Source organism: Oncorhynchus kisutch, linkage group LG28 (genome assembly GCF_002021735.2).
Source record: "Oncorhynchus kisutch isolate 150728-3 linkage group LG28, Okis_V2, whole genome shotgun sequence".
NCBI classification, from domain to species: domain Eukaryota; kingdom Metazoa; phylum Chordata; class Actinopteri; order Salmoniformes; family Salmonidae; genus Oncorhynchus; species Oncorhynchus kisutch.
Window position 1 is genome coordinate 41701149 of NC_034201.2, and position 16007 is coordinate 41717155.

The 16007-nt window shown below is 47.1% G+C and overlaps 1 protein-coding gene across 4 annotated transcripts in view; it reads right to left on the bottom strand.

The window, feature by feature from the left end:
- The window catches only part of LOC109872626 (cytoplasmic polyadenylation element-binding protein 4-like), a 41359-nt gene that overhangs the window by 7615 nt on the left and 17737 nt on the right, over positions 1 to 16007 (bottom strand). For 3 of the 4 annotated variants that reach the window (XR_004205933.1, XR_004205934.1, XM_031807646.1), the window contains exons 3-9: positions 11413 to 11503; positions 8519 to 8569; positions 6627 to 6650; positions 5443 to 5613; positions 1385 to 1474; positions 1017 to 1135; positions 300 to 414 (exon numbers count right to left, since the gene is read on the bottom strand). Coding sequence is in view for 2 of the 4 variants with exons in the window: in XM_031807646.1 (XP_031663506.1) it covers positions 300 to 414; positions 1017 to 1135; positions 1385 to 1474; positions 5443 to 5613; positions 6627 to 6650; positions 8519 to 8569; positions 11413 to 11503 (661 nt within the window). In the remaining 2 variants the exon portion in view is untranslated. The remainder of the gene's footprint in view (positions 1 to 299; positions 415 to 1016; positions 1136 to 1384; positions 1475 to 5442; positions 5614 to 6626; positions 6651 to 8518; positions 8570 to 11412; positions 11504 to 16007) is intronic. The other variant, XM_031807647.1, reaches the window with a different exon arrangement.

Here is a 16007-nt window from a genome sequence, read left to right on the forward strand (position 1 = left end):
ACTTCATGTAACACTCGCAGCTTGGTCATCATGTTCCAAATAGCTTCCATTTTCATTATGAGTTGCTACCAATTCCCTTCTCCTCCATTACATACTGTACATGCTGATGTGATGAAAGGCAGCACTAATCTAACAGGTTTTAATACGCCGTCGAGGATACAGGTCTGTGTCCCAAATGTCCTATGGGCCCTTGTCAAAAGTAGTGCCCAATATAGGGGATAGAATGCCATTTGGGATGCAGACTAGGACTAAAGTGCCAATGGAAACGGTGCTTTAGCTGACTAGGTTCAAAAGGTTACCTGCACGGAGAGGGCGTGGCACCCCACCCACAAAGATGGTCTTCCTGGGGTCCAGAGGCTGGGAGCCGTCCATCACAAAGTCACTGTCGTTCAGGTTCCAGGGACGGATCTGGACCTGTCACACACAGAGAGACATGTTACACGCCGTGTCTCCGTGTCGGCCGCGTCTCGACGTCGGCCGCGTCACCTCTCGACGTCGGCAATGTCGGCCATGTTATGTCTCGATGTCGGCCATGTTATGTCTCGATGCCGGCCATGTTATGTCTCGATGTCGGCCATGTTATGTCTCGATGTCGGCCATGTTATGTCTCGATGTTGGCCATGTTATGCCTGTAACGATGCAAAGCCAATTCTATAGGGAGGGCAGCTGCATGCGTATTTACTTGGTCTGCCACTAATCGAATGGTCTCACAATCAAACATGAAGCAGTACAATTCTAGGGTGTATTAATTACAGAAACACCTTACCGTTTAAGAACCAAACGGAATCAAATGTAACAAAACGGAGAGTGACCTACCCAAATGTGTCCAATAGAAACTCTCGTTTGCATTTCCCCTTTTGGAAGTAAACCGTTTGTTGCGAAACGTTTTGCAACAGACTAAATGTTTCACAACATAATCGCCGTAATGAATACACCCCTGCTGCATCTTGAGCTCTTTCATAATAAGAGTTAAAGAAGGGAGCAGATGGATGATGGTGATGGCACAATCCACTCACCGGCTTGTCTTTGATGGTGGGGCTAGACACACACAGGTAGAGCTTGCCGTCCTCTTCAATACAGGCTTCAATCAGGGCCTGCACAGAGCTCTCATCCTGGAACAGCAGGAAGGCATAACCTACAGGACAAAACAGACACCACTTAAACCGCCTGCACAGAACCATGTCACAGAGACCACTACTTAACTCTGATCTCTACCGTTTCATTCGCTGTCTGTTGCTGGAAATGACTGCCAATGTTATGACCGCTCTGCTCACAACTTTGTTTTTAACAAACTATTAAGACTTCAATAATAAACTCTGATAACCCATTTTGATGGTAATGCTGCATGTGGCTGACAAAAGGGCAGACTTGTCACGTGACTCACCTTTCGGGGGGAAGTAAGATTTGCTCTCTGCCTTGTGAGGCCAGTCCACAAAGAGGTGTCCAAAGCGACGGAAACTTGCAGTTATTTCATCTAAAAGTGAAAAAGCAAACAAAAAACATTCAACAATTGCCTCACATCAGTTGTACTGTGATAAGGTGTGTGTCATCAGATGACTATTCTTAGAGTCCCTGGTAACATTAGTGGGCTCTACCAGAGGGAGTCCCTGGTAACATTAGTGGGCTCTACCAGAGGGAGTCCCTGGTAACATTAGTGGGCTCTACCAGAGGGAGTCCCTGGTAACATTAGTGGGCTCTACCAGAGGGAGTCCCTGGTAACATTAGTGGGCTCTACCAGAGAGAGTCCCTGGTAACATTAGTGGGCTCTACCAGAGGGAGTCCCTGGTAACATTAGTGGGCTCTACCAGAGGGAGTCCCTGGTAACATTAGTGGGCTCTACCAGAGGGAGTCCCTGGTAACATTAGTGGGCTCTACCAGAGAGAGTCCCTGGTAACATTAGTGGGCTCTACCAGAGGGAGTCCCTGGTAACATTAGTGGGCTCTACCAGAGAGAGTCCCTGGTAACATTAGTGGGCTCTACCAGAGAGAGTCCCTGGTAACATTAGTGGGCTCTACCAGAGGGAGTCCCTGGTAACATTAGTGGGCTCTACCAGAGAGAGTCCCTGGTAACATTAGTGGGCTCTACCAGAGAGAGTCCCTGGTAACATTAGTGGGCTCTACCAGAGGGAGTCCCTGGTAACATTAGTGGGCTCTACCAGAGAGAGTCCCTGGTAACATTAGTGGGCTCTACCAGAGAGAGTCCCTGGTAACATTAGTGGGCTCTACCAGAGGGAGTCCCTGGTAACATTAGTGGGCTCTACCAGAGGGAGTCCCTGGTAACATTAGTGGGCTCTACCAGAGGGAGTCCCTGTTAACATTAGTGGGCTCTACCAGAGGGAGTCCCTGGTAACATTAGTGGGCTCTACCAGAGGGAGTCCCTGGTAACATTAGTGGGCTCTACCAGAGGGAGTCCCTGGTAACATTAGTGGGCTCTACCAGAGGGAGTCCCTGGTAACATTAGTGGGCTCTACCAGAGGGAGTCCCTGGTACATTAGTGGGCTCTACCAGAGGGAGTCCCTGGTAACATTAGTGGGCTCTACCAGAGAGAGTCCCTGGTACATTAGTGGGCTCTACCAGAGGGAGTCCCTGGTACATTAGTGGGCTCTACCAGAGGGAGTCCCTGGTAACATTAGTGGCCTCTACCAGAGGGAGTCCCTGGTACATTAGTGGGCTCTACCAGAGGGAGTCCGTGGTAACATTAGTGGGCTCTACCAGAGGGAGTCCCTGGTACATTAGTGGGCTCTACCAGAGGGAGTCCGTGGTAACATTAGTGGGCTCTACCAGAGGGAGTCCCTGGTAACATTAGTGGGCTCTACCAGAGGGAGTCCCTGGTAACATTAGTGGGCTCTACCAGAGGGAGTCCCTGGTAACATTAGTGGGCTCTACCAGAGGGAGTCCCTGGTAACATTAGTGGGCTCTACCAGAGGGAGTCCCTGGTAACATTAGTGGGCTCTACCAGAGGGAGTCCCTGGTAACATTAGTGGGCTCTACCAGAGGGAGTCCCTGGTAACATTAGTGGGCTCTACCAGAGGGAGTCCCTGGTAACATTAGTGGGCTCTACCAGAGGGAGTCCCTGGTAACATTAGTGGGCTCTACCAGAGGGAGTCCCTGGTAACATTAGTGGGCTCTACCAGAGGGAGTCCCTGGTAACATTAGTGGGCTCTACCAGAGGGAGTCCCTGGTAACATTAGTGGGCTCTACCAGAGGGAGTCCCTGGTAACATTAGTGGGCTCTACCAGAGGGAGTCCCTGGTAACATTAGTGGGCTCTACCAGAGGGAGTCCCTGGTAACATTAGTGGGCTCTACCAGAGGGAGTCCCTGGTAACATTAGTGGGCTCTACCAGAGGGAGTCCCTGGTAACATTAGTGGGCTCTACCAGAGGGAGTCCCTGGTACATTAGTGGGCTCTACCAGAGGGAGTCCCTGGTACATTAGTGGGCTCTACCAGAGGGAGTCCCTGGTAACATTAGTGGGCTCTACCAGAGGGAGTCCCTGGTAACATTAGTGGGCTCTACCAGAGGGAGTCCCTGGTAACATTAGTGGCCTCTACCAGAGGGAGTCCCTGGTAACATCAGTGGCCTCTACCAGAGAGAGTCCCTGGTAACATTAGTGGGCTCTACCTACCAGAGGGAGTCCCTGGTAACATTAGTGGGCTCTACCAGAGGGAGTCCCTGGTAACATTAGTGGGCTCTACCAGAGGGAGTCCCTGGTAACATTAGTGGGCTCTACCAGAGGGAGTCCCTGGTAACATTAGTGGGCTCTACCAGAGGGAGTCCCTGGTAACATTAGTGGGCTCTACCAGAGGGAGTCCCTGGTAACATTAGTGGGCTCTACCAGAGGGAGTCCCTGGTAACATTAGTGGGCTCTACCAGAGGGAGTCCCTGGTAACATTAGTGGGCTCTACCAGAGGGAGTCCCCGGTAACATTAGTGGGCTCTACCAGAGGGAGTCCCTGGTAACATTAGTGGGCTCTACCAGAGGGAGTCCCTGGTAACATTAGTGGGCTCTACCAGAGGGAGTCCCTGGTACATTAGTGGGCTCTACCAGAGGGAGTCCCTGGTAACATTAGTGGCCTCTACCAGAGGGAGTCCCTGGTAACATTAGTGGCCTCTACCAGAGGGAGTCCGTGGTAACATTAGTGGCCTCTACCAGAGGGAGTCCCTGGTAACATTAGTGGCCTCTACCAGAGGGAGTCCCTGGTAACATTAGTGGGCTCTACCAGAGAGAGTCCCTGGTAACATTAGTGGGCTCTACCAGAGGGAGTCCCTGGTACATTAGTGGGCTCTACCAGAGGGAGTCCCTGGTAACATTAGTGGGCTCTACCAGGGGGAGTCCCTGGTAACATTAGTGGGCTCTACCAGAGGGAGTCCCTGGTACATTAGTGGGCTCTACCAGAGGGAGTCCCTGGTAACATTAGTGGGCTCTACCAGAGGGAGTCCCTGGTAACATTAGTGGGCTCTACCAGAGGGAGTCCCTGGTAACATTAGTGGGCTCTACCAGAGGGAGTCCCTGGTAACATTAGTGGGCTCTACCAGGGGGAGTCCCTGGTAACATTAGTGGGCTCTACCAGAGGGAGTCCCTGGTAACATTAGTGGGCTCTACCAGAGGGAGTCCCTGGTAACATTAGTGGGCTCTACCAGAGGGAGTCCCTGGTAACATTAGTGGGCTCTACCAGAGGGAGTCCCTGGTAACATTAGTGGGCTCTACCAGAGGGAGTCCCTGGTAACATTAGTGGGCTCTACCAGAGGGAGTCCCTGGTAACATTAGTGGGCTCTACCAGAGGGAGTCCCTGGTAACATTAGTGGGCTCTACCAGAGGGAGTCCCTGGTACATTAGTGGGCTCTACCAGAGGGAGTCCCTGGTACATTAGTGGGCTCTACCAGAGGGAGTCCCTGGTAACATTAGTGGGCTCTACCAGAGGGAGTCCCTGGTAACATTAGTGGGCTCTACCAGAGGGAGTCCCTGGTACATTAGTGGGCTCTACCAGAGGGAGTCCCTGGTAACATTAGTGGGCTCTACCAGAGGGAGTCCCTGGTAACATTAAACATGGAGATTAAAGCAGAGCAGATGGTAGCCTCAGCTGTTCTCTAGTCTTCTGCCAGCAACACTGATCACACCTGAGAGATGTCCTACACTACTTATAACAGAATGTACTAGAACTATGCCTATTCGTGAGCCAAAGCCCTCAGGAAACGGAAACTAAATAACACAAGACTTGCTATGGTAGAGCAGTGCTGCTTGGTGAAAGTCTACGGCCGAAATTGGTCACAGAGGGACTGGTCTTCAACATCAGTCATGTAAACCTGTGATTACTGGCCATGAAGATATCCACATTGTAGACCTCCACCTGATCAACCAGGTGTTCAGCCCAGTCAAAGCATCACCATAGCGTGGTCACAGCACCTCCGCCTGTGTGAACGTGGTCTGCAGTGTTGTAAAGGTTACCTTCATCAATATCTGGCGGGAGGCCACCGACAAAGACCTTGCGGGAGTAACGCTCAACGCGCTCCCCATTCTGGTGGGGGAAACAGTGGGGCGAGCCAAGGCCAGGCAGGCTCTGCTCACCACGCTCGTCGTCAGGGAAACCATCCTCCATGGGGAACAGGGAAGAGTGACCTGAGGAGAGGGAGTGAGAGAGGTGAAAGGAGGGAAGAGGGGACGAGAAGAGAGAGAAAGGAGGGAAGAGGGGACGAGGAGAGAGAGAGAGAGAGAGAGGAGGGGACGAGGAGAGAGAGAGAGAGAGGAGGGGACGAGGGAGAGAGAGAGAGAGGAGGGGACGAGAGAGAGAGAGAGGAGGGGACGAGGAGAGAGAGAGAGAGAGAGGAGGGGACAAGAGAGAGAGAAAGGAGGGAAGAGGGGACGAGAGAGAGAGGAGGGGACGAGGAGAGAGAGAGAGGAGACAAGTCAGTCAATGACAGATTGCATAAAGATATAACACAATGGATACTTTTTAATTTATTACTTAGGTGTATCAACATGAATGCTATTACATGGTTAAGTATTGTATTGTCAAGCAATACTAGCTATAACAATGTGTCTATTTTACAGTAATTCACCTGACTCATTGACTGCCAGAGACAGTGCTACATTAAGGTCTTCTACAAGCAGCCCTGCTGTGCTGTTTGAGAGGGACTGAGCCAGGGATACCGCTCTCTCCCTCCTCCACCAGCCATCCCCATATCAGCTCACTTGGCTACTCACGCACACACACACACAGCTAAGCCTATGGCAGCAGCATAGGCTGAATATTGTTCCCGCCCTATGTCCTGGAGGTTAAGCCACCCCAGCCATATTCCTGACCAAGTGTCACAAAACAGAGACGAGCAGCTTTATGACCAATTATGTAAAAGAGTTAGCCCTGAGTCTGTACACTGTGTGTGTACGTGTGTGTGTGTACGTGTGTGTGTGTACGTGTGCGTGCGCATGCGACCACAACACCACAAACAAAAGCTCTTAGAGCTGAAAACCCCCAAAACAACATGCCAGATCAAACAAATAGACCAACAACAAACCACAACATCTACATGCAAACACATACTGTCCCCGTTCAGAAATACTGGACATGGACGCAAAAGACCGGGTCTTTCTACGCCAGTTTGAGGGGGAAAATAAAATAAAATTCAGTTTACCTCGTCTCCTCCCATAATTCCTTGCTGCATGTAAAATACCAAAATAACACCAACAGTGACCAGGAATGACAGATATTATCCATTCTTTCATTCACAACATATGCCCTCTCCTTCTCCATGTGATTGGGTCTATGTTGCCTCCTCAGTGCTCCAGGATACGTGGCAGACAGATGAGCTTGTATTGAACATTCACCCATGATTTCACAGTTTATTATTGTGGGTTTTTCTTATATCTTGTTGTTATGATTGTTATTGATTACTCCATTGGTGAGCTGTCAAGAAAGGCATTTCACTGTACTTGTGCATGTGACATTAAAACTTGTTTTCCTGTGCAGTCACGTCTATAGACGTATGCGGGCATACTCATGAGAATCGCAGACACACTCTCCCTTCCTAGGCCAGATACAGAGAAGGTTTTTAGGAGGTCAGTGGAGGGTGGTTATACACACTCTCTGGTGTGTGCTCTACAGAGTAACGATCAGCTGGTGTGACTGCCTCTCTAAGACTGGTAGTACCCTCTGAACGGCATCCATGCAGAACCACCATCTGTCCTGTTGGACCAATATAACACTATGAGGATCAAGGAGAGAGTCCATGGTGGTTCACCATGTTGGACCAATATAACACTATGAGGCTCAAGGAGAGAGTCCACGGTGGTTCACCATGTTGGACCAATATAACACTATGAGGCTCAGGGAGAGAGTCCACGGTGGTTCACCATGTTGGACCAATATAACACTATGAGGCTCAAGGAGAGAGTCCACGGTGGATCACCATGTTGAACCAATATAACACTATGAGGCTCAAGGAGAGAGTCCACGGTGGATCACCATGTTGAACCAATATAACACTATGAGGCTCAAGGAGAGAGTCCACGGTGGATCACCATGTTGAACCAATATAACACTATGAGGCTCAAGGAGAGAGTCCACGGTGGATCACCATTTTGGACCAATATAACACTATGAGGCTCAAGGAGAGAGTCCACGGTGGATCACCATGTTGAACCAATATAACACTATGAGGCTCAAGGAGAGAGTCCACGGTGGATCACCATGTTGAACCAATATAACACTATGAGGCTCAAGGAGAGAGTCGACGGTGGATCACCATGTTGGACCAATATAACACTATGAGGCTCAAGGAGAGAGTCCATGTTGGATCACTGAGCTTTCAGTTGCATTTCGGCTTATGCATATCAAACTGCAGTTGAGGAAGCTGTAGCTAAAGAGATTAGATTCAGTCTACCTTTGTAGCTACAACTAGCCTACGGTATTCGTGTCTGCATAGAGGAAAGAAGTGAATCATGCACTGATTCAATATAAAGAACTATAACAGGAAATGTCACAAATACTAGGAGCTTAGTTCCTTCACTGCACAGGCAAAAGAGATCTGCCGACTGAATGCAAATGGGATAGATACACTGCCTTAGGTGAGGGATTACACAACGTTAAAACGTGTTTAGCTATGCAATTTCAAATGAAATAATGAATCTATATTACTAAATCCTTATTTAATAAATCCACATAAACCATTAAAGAACTAATGGAACACAGAGAAGGAAATTCACATAAACCATTAAAGAACTAATGGAATAAGAATAGTGGAACACAGAGAAGGAATTCCACATAAACCATTAAAGAACTAATGGAATAAGAATAGTGGAACACAGAGAAGGAAATCCACATAAACCATTAAAGAACTAATGGAATAAGAATAGTGGAACACAGAAGGAAATCAACACTGATGCCTCAAGAGCATGTTAAGTACAAACATGGTGCTGCGAATCTTGTCGACTATGTTACCAAATGGTTTGATTCACCTTCCATCCATTAGCATGGGTTGAGCATGCAGACTTTCTCCCCTAGTGTTAACAAACCCTTTATACGTACCATTTATGGGCAGAGGACTTTCTCCCCCTGGATGGGTGAATCCTAGGCGACCTAGAGAGCGGAGTGTACACCGTTAAGAGATTGTCACAACCAAACACACAAAACAAGCCCTGGTTACATTAGCCCACATCATTAACTCTCAGCCGCCTGCTCGCTGGCACATTCTCTGTTCCTACCGACCTCCTGCCAAATGTACTTGAGAGTTGAACTGTGCCATGCTGGGGTGCCTTGGTGGAGGGGATGAGAGGAAAACTAATAGTAAACCCATTGTGACTGGAGTGGACTAGTGTAGGGTTTTCCCAGACCTTTCATCGGGCCACCCACCAGACGTTTCACATTTTTATTTAAAAAAGAAACTGGCACTCCTGATTCAATTAGTCAACTAATCATCAAGCCTTTTACTAATTGAATCAGGTGTGCCAGTTTAGGGTTGAAACAAAAATGTGAAACATTTGGGGGGGCCCCCCGAGGAGAGGGTTGGTAGAGTGTTCAGTGATTGGTATATTCCATCACACAAATTCTCCAAGCCCCTCCCCCACCTATTAAATCAGAAAGAGAGAGGAGAGAGGAGGAGAGAGAGAGAGAGAGAGAGAGAGAGAGAGAGAGAGAGAGAGAGAGAGAGAGAGAGAGGAGAGAGGAGGAGAGAGAGGAGAGAGGAGGAGAGAGAGAGAGAGAGAGGAGAGAGAGAGAGAGAGAGAGAGAGAGAGGAGAGAGGAGGAGAGAGAGAGAGAGAGAGGAGAGAGAGAGAGAGAGAGAGAGAGAAAGGAGAGAGAGAGAGAGAAAGGAGAGAGAGAGAGAGAGAGAGAGAGAGAGAGAGAGGAGAGAGGAGGAGAGAGAGGAGGAGAGAGGAGGAGAGAGGAGGAGAGAGAGAGAGGAGAGAGAGAGAGGAGAGAGGAGGAGAGAGAGGAGAGAGGAGGAGAGAGGAGGAGAGAGGAGGAGAGAGCAGGGTGGTGGACCGGCTCAGTAGTCAGTGGTGACACAGAGTACTCTTTCCAGTCAACAGAGGACACTGCTGGAATCGATTCAAAGCCACTTCTACAGTCGATTTCCCCCTCCTCCCTTTTCATCTGTTCTGCAGAGCAGCGGGGTTCATGTTTGAGGGTCAGGTCATTATTTTCAATTAGGGGTAGGGGTGCTGCTTGGTACCCTTAGAGCTCACCCCAGTAGGAACAGCACAACGTGGGAGGAGTAAACCCTTCATCTGTGTGGATCTTTGTAATGTAGAAACACGTTACCCTGGAGACAGTGGCGAGATGGAATGATGCCTCATAATGATGTTTTACTCTGCATCTCTAACCCTCTGTAGCTGGCACGAGGCACTGGGAGCGTCAAGGCACTAAATCAGCTCAAACTAGACAGAACAACAACTCATCACTTCAGGCTCTTCGCCTCTCAGATGTTCGCTAAAGTTGTGTTTCACTGTGGTTTAACAGCTGAATACAGAGGTGTAAAACGAATAAATGCATACACAAGCTATGGGGGCAGTTAAATAGAAACGCCACCCAGGCTACTCCCTCTAATTAATCCTTCCCCAGACAAACACCAGTTGGAGTAGTAGTACAATAGGTCTTCCTGACTGACAACAGGAACTTTCTGGTTTGGGACGTTTGCATCACAAACCAGATGGACAACAGATAGAGACTGCTGCGAGCGTTGTATTTACATTCCCCATAATACCATCCAATCAACAAACCCTTCACAAACGGCAGCTATGAAAACTCTAAAAAGGGACAAGTAACACCTCCCACGCCACCACCATAAAGTAGATTTAGCTCCATCTTTGACATTTTTGAAAACGTTTGAAATACTTATGAACAATAAGTCCAAATAAAACCAGTATGTAGACCCAGGGTACATCTAACTTTGTTTGAGTTATTGATAAATCAGATTTCCCATGTCCATTTAAAACCTTTGCAAATCCACTAATCAATGGCCTACCAACTTGAAACTTTAAGGTCAAAGACATTACCATGACCATGTTAAGTTTGGCATTGATATCGTTAAAAAAAATTGGAAACGCTTAACAATTCACTTTTTTGATTGTGTACCACTAATGCTTAAAAAAAATCTTCATGGACTAAATCTAAGAGTCACTGCAAATTTGGTCTTTGGACTAAGTGAATGCATATTAGCACATACACTAATAGGCTAAAATAGGCCAAAAATACTTCAGAATCTTCTCATGAACCATAAATCAGATTATACCAAATCTGGAGTAATACTCAATGAATTAGCCTCTAATGAATTTGACAACGATTAGTTGCTGCATTCAAAGGCGGCCACGCTACCAACCTATAGCACTATATTTTACATTTGTCATTTAGCAGACGCTCTTATCCAGAGTGATTTACAAGAGCAATGAGAGTTAAGTGCCTTGTTCAAGGGCACGTCAACAGATTATTCACCTAGTCGTCTCGGGGATTCAAACCAGCAACCTTTTGGTCAATGACCCAACGCTCTTATCCGCTAGGCTACCAAAGACCAACTAGACTAAACTCCACTTCCGTCATCCTTGTGGTGTTGAGAGATAAACATGGTAATGATTTCACTGATACATGATATAATGCTTGCTTTGTTATCCAACTGCTTGTGTCCTTTCTGTCATCCTGTGAACCCCGTTCATTGCTGCTTGCAGCAATATTTCCATTTGCACTGTCTGTAGAATAGCCTAGCCTACATAAGCCTCCACTCTTCACTTTCTAGTCCACTCTAGTCCCACTGAAAGGAAAGCTCAAATCAGCAGTCGTCGGACATGGCTGTGGGGCAGCAGACAGACGCCCGTCCTAGATGACCTTGCATCAGATTTGAAGGACAAAAGGTTTTTAGATATGGCCGCTAGCATCAATGTTGTGACCAGACATGCAATCCTGGTGGTTTTGTGATTGTTATCTTACCTTTCAGGGTATCTTGCTCGGCCCTCATGATGTCAATGAGAGAGTTCTCCAGGGAATGCATGTTGAAGCCATCAAAGGATCTGGTGCGCTCCTGTGTAAAAGAGAGATGAGAGGGCTGCTTTGAAAGTATGGAGCTGCCACTGCTTAAATGTTACATTTATTTTTATTTTTAGGGGGGGGGGGGAGAGATCATCTATAATATTATAGAGTGCCCCATGTTGGCAGTGGGGTTATGGTATGGGCAGGCATAAGCTTCGGGCAACGAACACAATTGCATTTTATCGATGGCAACTTGAATGCACAGAGATACCATGACGAGATCCTGAGGTCCATTGATGTGTTAAGGTATCTATGACTTACAGATGCATGTCTGCATTCCCAGTCATGTGAAATCCATAGATTAGGGCCAAAAAATAATTAAATCTATGAAATTGTTGCATGTTGCATTTATATTTTTGTTCAGTATACTGTGTACTGTATTTATAGAGGATGTAGTTGCTTTTGTGGTTATGTAAACCACAAAAAAAATGCTGCTAAATAATTTAATACTTTAATATTAGGTAAGAAATCATAATTTAGAGTATATGTTAATCCTTTGGAGCGTAATTTGAGTGAGAAAAAAAACGATGTATCTAAAAAAAAAGATGTATCGGCAGATACAATACAGTCAGAAAATATTCAGACCGCATTGTTACGTTACAGCCTTCTTCCAAAATGGATTTAAAAATATATTCTCAATCAATCTACACACAACACCCCATAATGACAAGATTCTCTGGTCTGACTCCTTGGCCTGAATTCCAAGCGTCACCTCTGGAGGAAACCTGGCACCATCCCTAAGGTGAAGAATGGTGTGGGGATATTTTCAGCGGCAGGGACTGGGAGACTAGGAGACTAGTTAGGATCGAGGGAAAGATGAACGGAGCAAAGTACAGAGAGATCCTTGAGTGCTCAGGACCTCAGACTGGGGGCGAAGGTTCACCTGCCAACAGAACAACGACCCTACGCACACAGCCAAGACAGGGCAGGAGTGGCTTCGAGACAAGTCTCTGAACGTCCTTGAGTCGCCCAGCCAGAACCCGAACTTGAACCCGATCGAGCATCTCTTGAGAGACCTGAAAATAGCTGTGCAGCAACGCTCCCCATCCAACCTGACAGAGCTTGAGAGGATCTGCAGAGAAGAACGGGAGAAACTCCCCAAATGGGGTCTTGTGAGTAAATTGATGATGGAAAAAAAACATGTTTTATCTATTTTAGAATAAGGCTGTATTGTAACAAAATGTGGAAACAGTCAAGGGGTCTGAATACTTTCCAAATGCACCGTATATCAGTAATTTGTCCACATTAAAACCTTTTTTTTGTATTAATAAAAAAAAAACGAATTGGTATCGGACCCAAAAATCCTGCATCTGTCAGGATGACAGTACTTCAAACTAACCGTCTATATGATAGTATGCACAAAGACTATCAACTTCCAGGCTAAATGGTTTGTATCACAAACCATGTTTGAGAAAATCATGATGAAAGTGGCCATTTTAGACCTACACATGCCTCCTGTAAGACCTTATGATCTGTGAACCGTACATGACAGACATCATCTTGGTGTAATACTTCATATGTTACTATAAGGAGTATGTCTAGATTCTGAAATACTTATATAGTTTTAACAGAAAAAAGCCAGTTTAAAATGTTAAGAAAATGTTTCCATGTTACATACCTAGTTGAAACCCTCCACAGAATGGCATACCAGAGGCCAGCCAACACACAATACAAGTCCTACTTGGTAATAATGAGAGGCTTGTTGCACAAGACCTGGAAATGATTCACCATTGACAGCATCTTTCAGCCCAGGCAAGATCTGGCTGCCTGTCAAAGAACTAAAGAAGCACTTCAACTAGGCCAGAGTCCAAGTTTGACAAATCCAAAAACATATTAGTGTGAAGTCTCATGTGGTTGCATCATACATCCTATCAAATCAACGTTTATTTGTCAACACCTTACAGTGAGATGCTTACTTACAGGCTCTAACCAATAGTGTAGAGGTCCTGCATGTCAGGCAGCTTTGCCCCAGTGATGTACTGGGCCGTAAGCACTACCCTCTGTAGTGCCTTGCGGTCGGAGGCCGAGCAATTGCCGTACCAGGCAGTTATGCAACCGGTCAGGATGCTCTCGATGTTGCAGCTGAAGAAACTTTTGAGGATCTCAGGACCAATGCCAAATCTTTTTAGTTTCCTGAGGGGGAATAGGCTGTGTCGTGCCCTCTTCACAACTGTCTTGGTGTGTTTGGACCATTCTAGTTTTTTGTTGATGTGTTTGGACCATTCTAGTTTGTTGGTGATGTGGACACCAAGGAATTTGAAGCTCTCAACCTGCTCCACTACAGCCCCATCGATGAGAATGGGGGTGTGCTCCGTGCTCCTTTTCCTGTAGTCCACAATCATCTCCTTGGCCTTGGTTACGTTGAGGGATAGGTTGTTATTCTGGCACCACCCGGCCAGGTCTCTGACCTCCCTATAGGCTGTCTCGTCGTTGTCGGTGATCACTGTTGTGTCGTCTGCAAACTTAATGACGGTGTTGGAGTTGTGCCTGGCCATGCAGTTGTGGATGAACAGGGAGTACAGGAGGGGAATGAGCACGGACCCCTGGGGAGCTCCAGTGTTGAGGATTTATTTTTACCTTTCGGTTACTAGTCCAATGTTCTAACCACTAGGCTACCCGGCTGCCCCAGTGTGGCAGATGTGTTGCTACCTACCTTCACCACCTGAGGGCGGCCTGTCAGGGAGTCCAGGATCCAGTTGCGGAGGGAGGTGTTTAGTCCCAGGTTCCTTAGCCTAGTGATGATCTTTGAGGGTACTATGTTGTTGAATGCTGAGCTGTAGTCAATGAATAGCATTCTCACATAGGTGTTCCTTTTGTCCAGGTGGGAAAGGGCAGTGTGGAGTGCAATAGAGATTGCATCATCTGTAGATCTGTTTGTGCGGTGCAAATTGGAGTGAGTCTAGGGTTTCTGGGATAATGGTGTTGATGTGAAGTGCTACGGGTCTGTAGTCATTTAGGCAGGTTGCCTTTGTGTTCTTGGGCACAGGGACTATGGTGGTCTGCATGAAAGATGTTGGTATTATAGACTCAATCAGGGACATGTTAAAAATGTCAGTGAAGACACATGCCAGTTGGTCAGCACATGCCCGGAGCACACATCCTGGTAATCTGTCTGGCCCCACAGCCTTGTGTATGTTGACCTGTTTAAAGGTCTTACTCACGTCGGTTACGGAGAGCGTGATCGCACAGTCGTCCGGAACAGCTGAAGCTCTCATGCATACCTCAGTTGCTTGCCTCGAAGTGAGCATAGAAGTGATTTAGCTCGCCTGGTAGGCTCGTGTCACTGGGCAGCTCGCGTCTGAGCTTCCCTTTGTAGTCTGTAATAGTTTGCAAACCTTGCCACATCCGACAAGCGTCGGAGCTGGTGTAGTATGATTCAACTTAACCCTGTATTGACGCTTTGCCTGTTTGATGGTTTGTCGCAGGGCATAGCGGGATTTCTTGTACGCTTCCGACATCCTCGATGCACTTATTGATAAAGCCAGTGACTGATGTGGTGTATTCCTCAATGTCATCGGAAGAATCCCGGAACATGTTCCAGTCTGTGATAGCAAAGCAATCGTGTAGTTTAGCATCTGCTTCATCTGACCATTGTTTTATAGACCGTGTCACTGGTGATTCAATTTTTGCTTGTAAGCAGGAATCAGGAGGATAGAGTTGTGGTCGGATTTACCAAATGGAGGGCGAGGGAGAGCTTTGTACGCGTCTCTGTGTGTGGAGTACAGGTGATCTAGAAATGTTTTCCCTCTGGTTGCACATCTAACATGTTGATAGAAATTTGGTAGAACTGATTTAAGTTTCCCTGCATTAAAGTCTCCGGCCACTAGGAGCGCCGCCTCTGGGTGAGCGGTTTCCTGTTTGCTTATTTCCTTATACAGCTGACTGAGTGCGGTCTTAGTGCCAGTCTGTTTGTGGTGGTAAATAAACAGCCATGAAAAGTATAGAACTCTCTAGGCAAGTAGTGTGGCCTGCAATTTATCACAATATACTCAACTTCATGCGAGCAAAATCTAGAGACTTCCTTAGATTTCATGCACCAGCTGTTGTTTACAAATATGCACAGACCGCCCCCCCTCGTCTTACCGGAGTGTGCTGTTCTAACCTGACGGTGCAGTGTGTATCCCGCTAGCTGAATATCCATGTCGTCATTCAGCCACGATTCCGTGAAACATAGGATATTACAGTTTTTGATGTCCCGTTGGTAGGATATTCGTGATCGTACCTCGTCTAGTTTATTGTCCAATGATTGCACGTTGGCCAGTAATATTGACTGTAACGGCAGCTTTCCTACTCGCCTTCTGCGGGTCTGGACGAGGCATCCGGCTCTTCATCCTCTGCGTCGCTTCCTTTTGCAAATAATTGGGATGTCTGACCTGTGGGGTGTTTGGAGAATATCGTGTGAGTCCTGCTTGTTGTTGGGAAAAAAACGATATACCAGTATTGATGCACAGACCGGTTTGGGGTTTTACTATACCTTATATAATGATATTTGAATG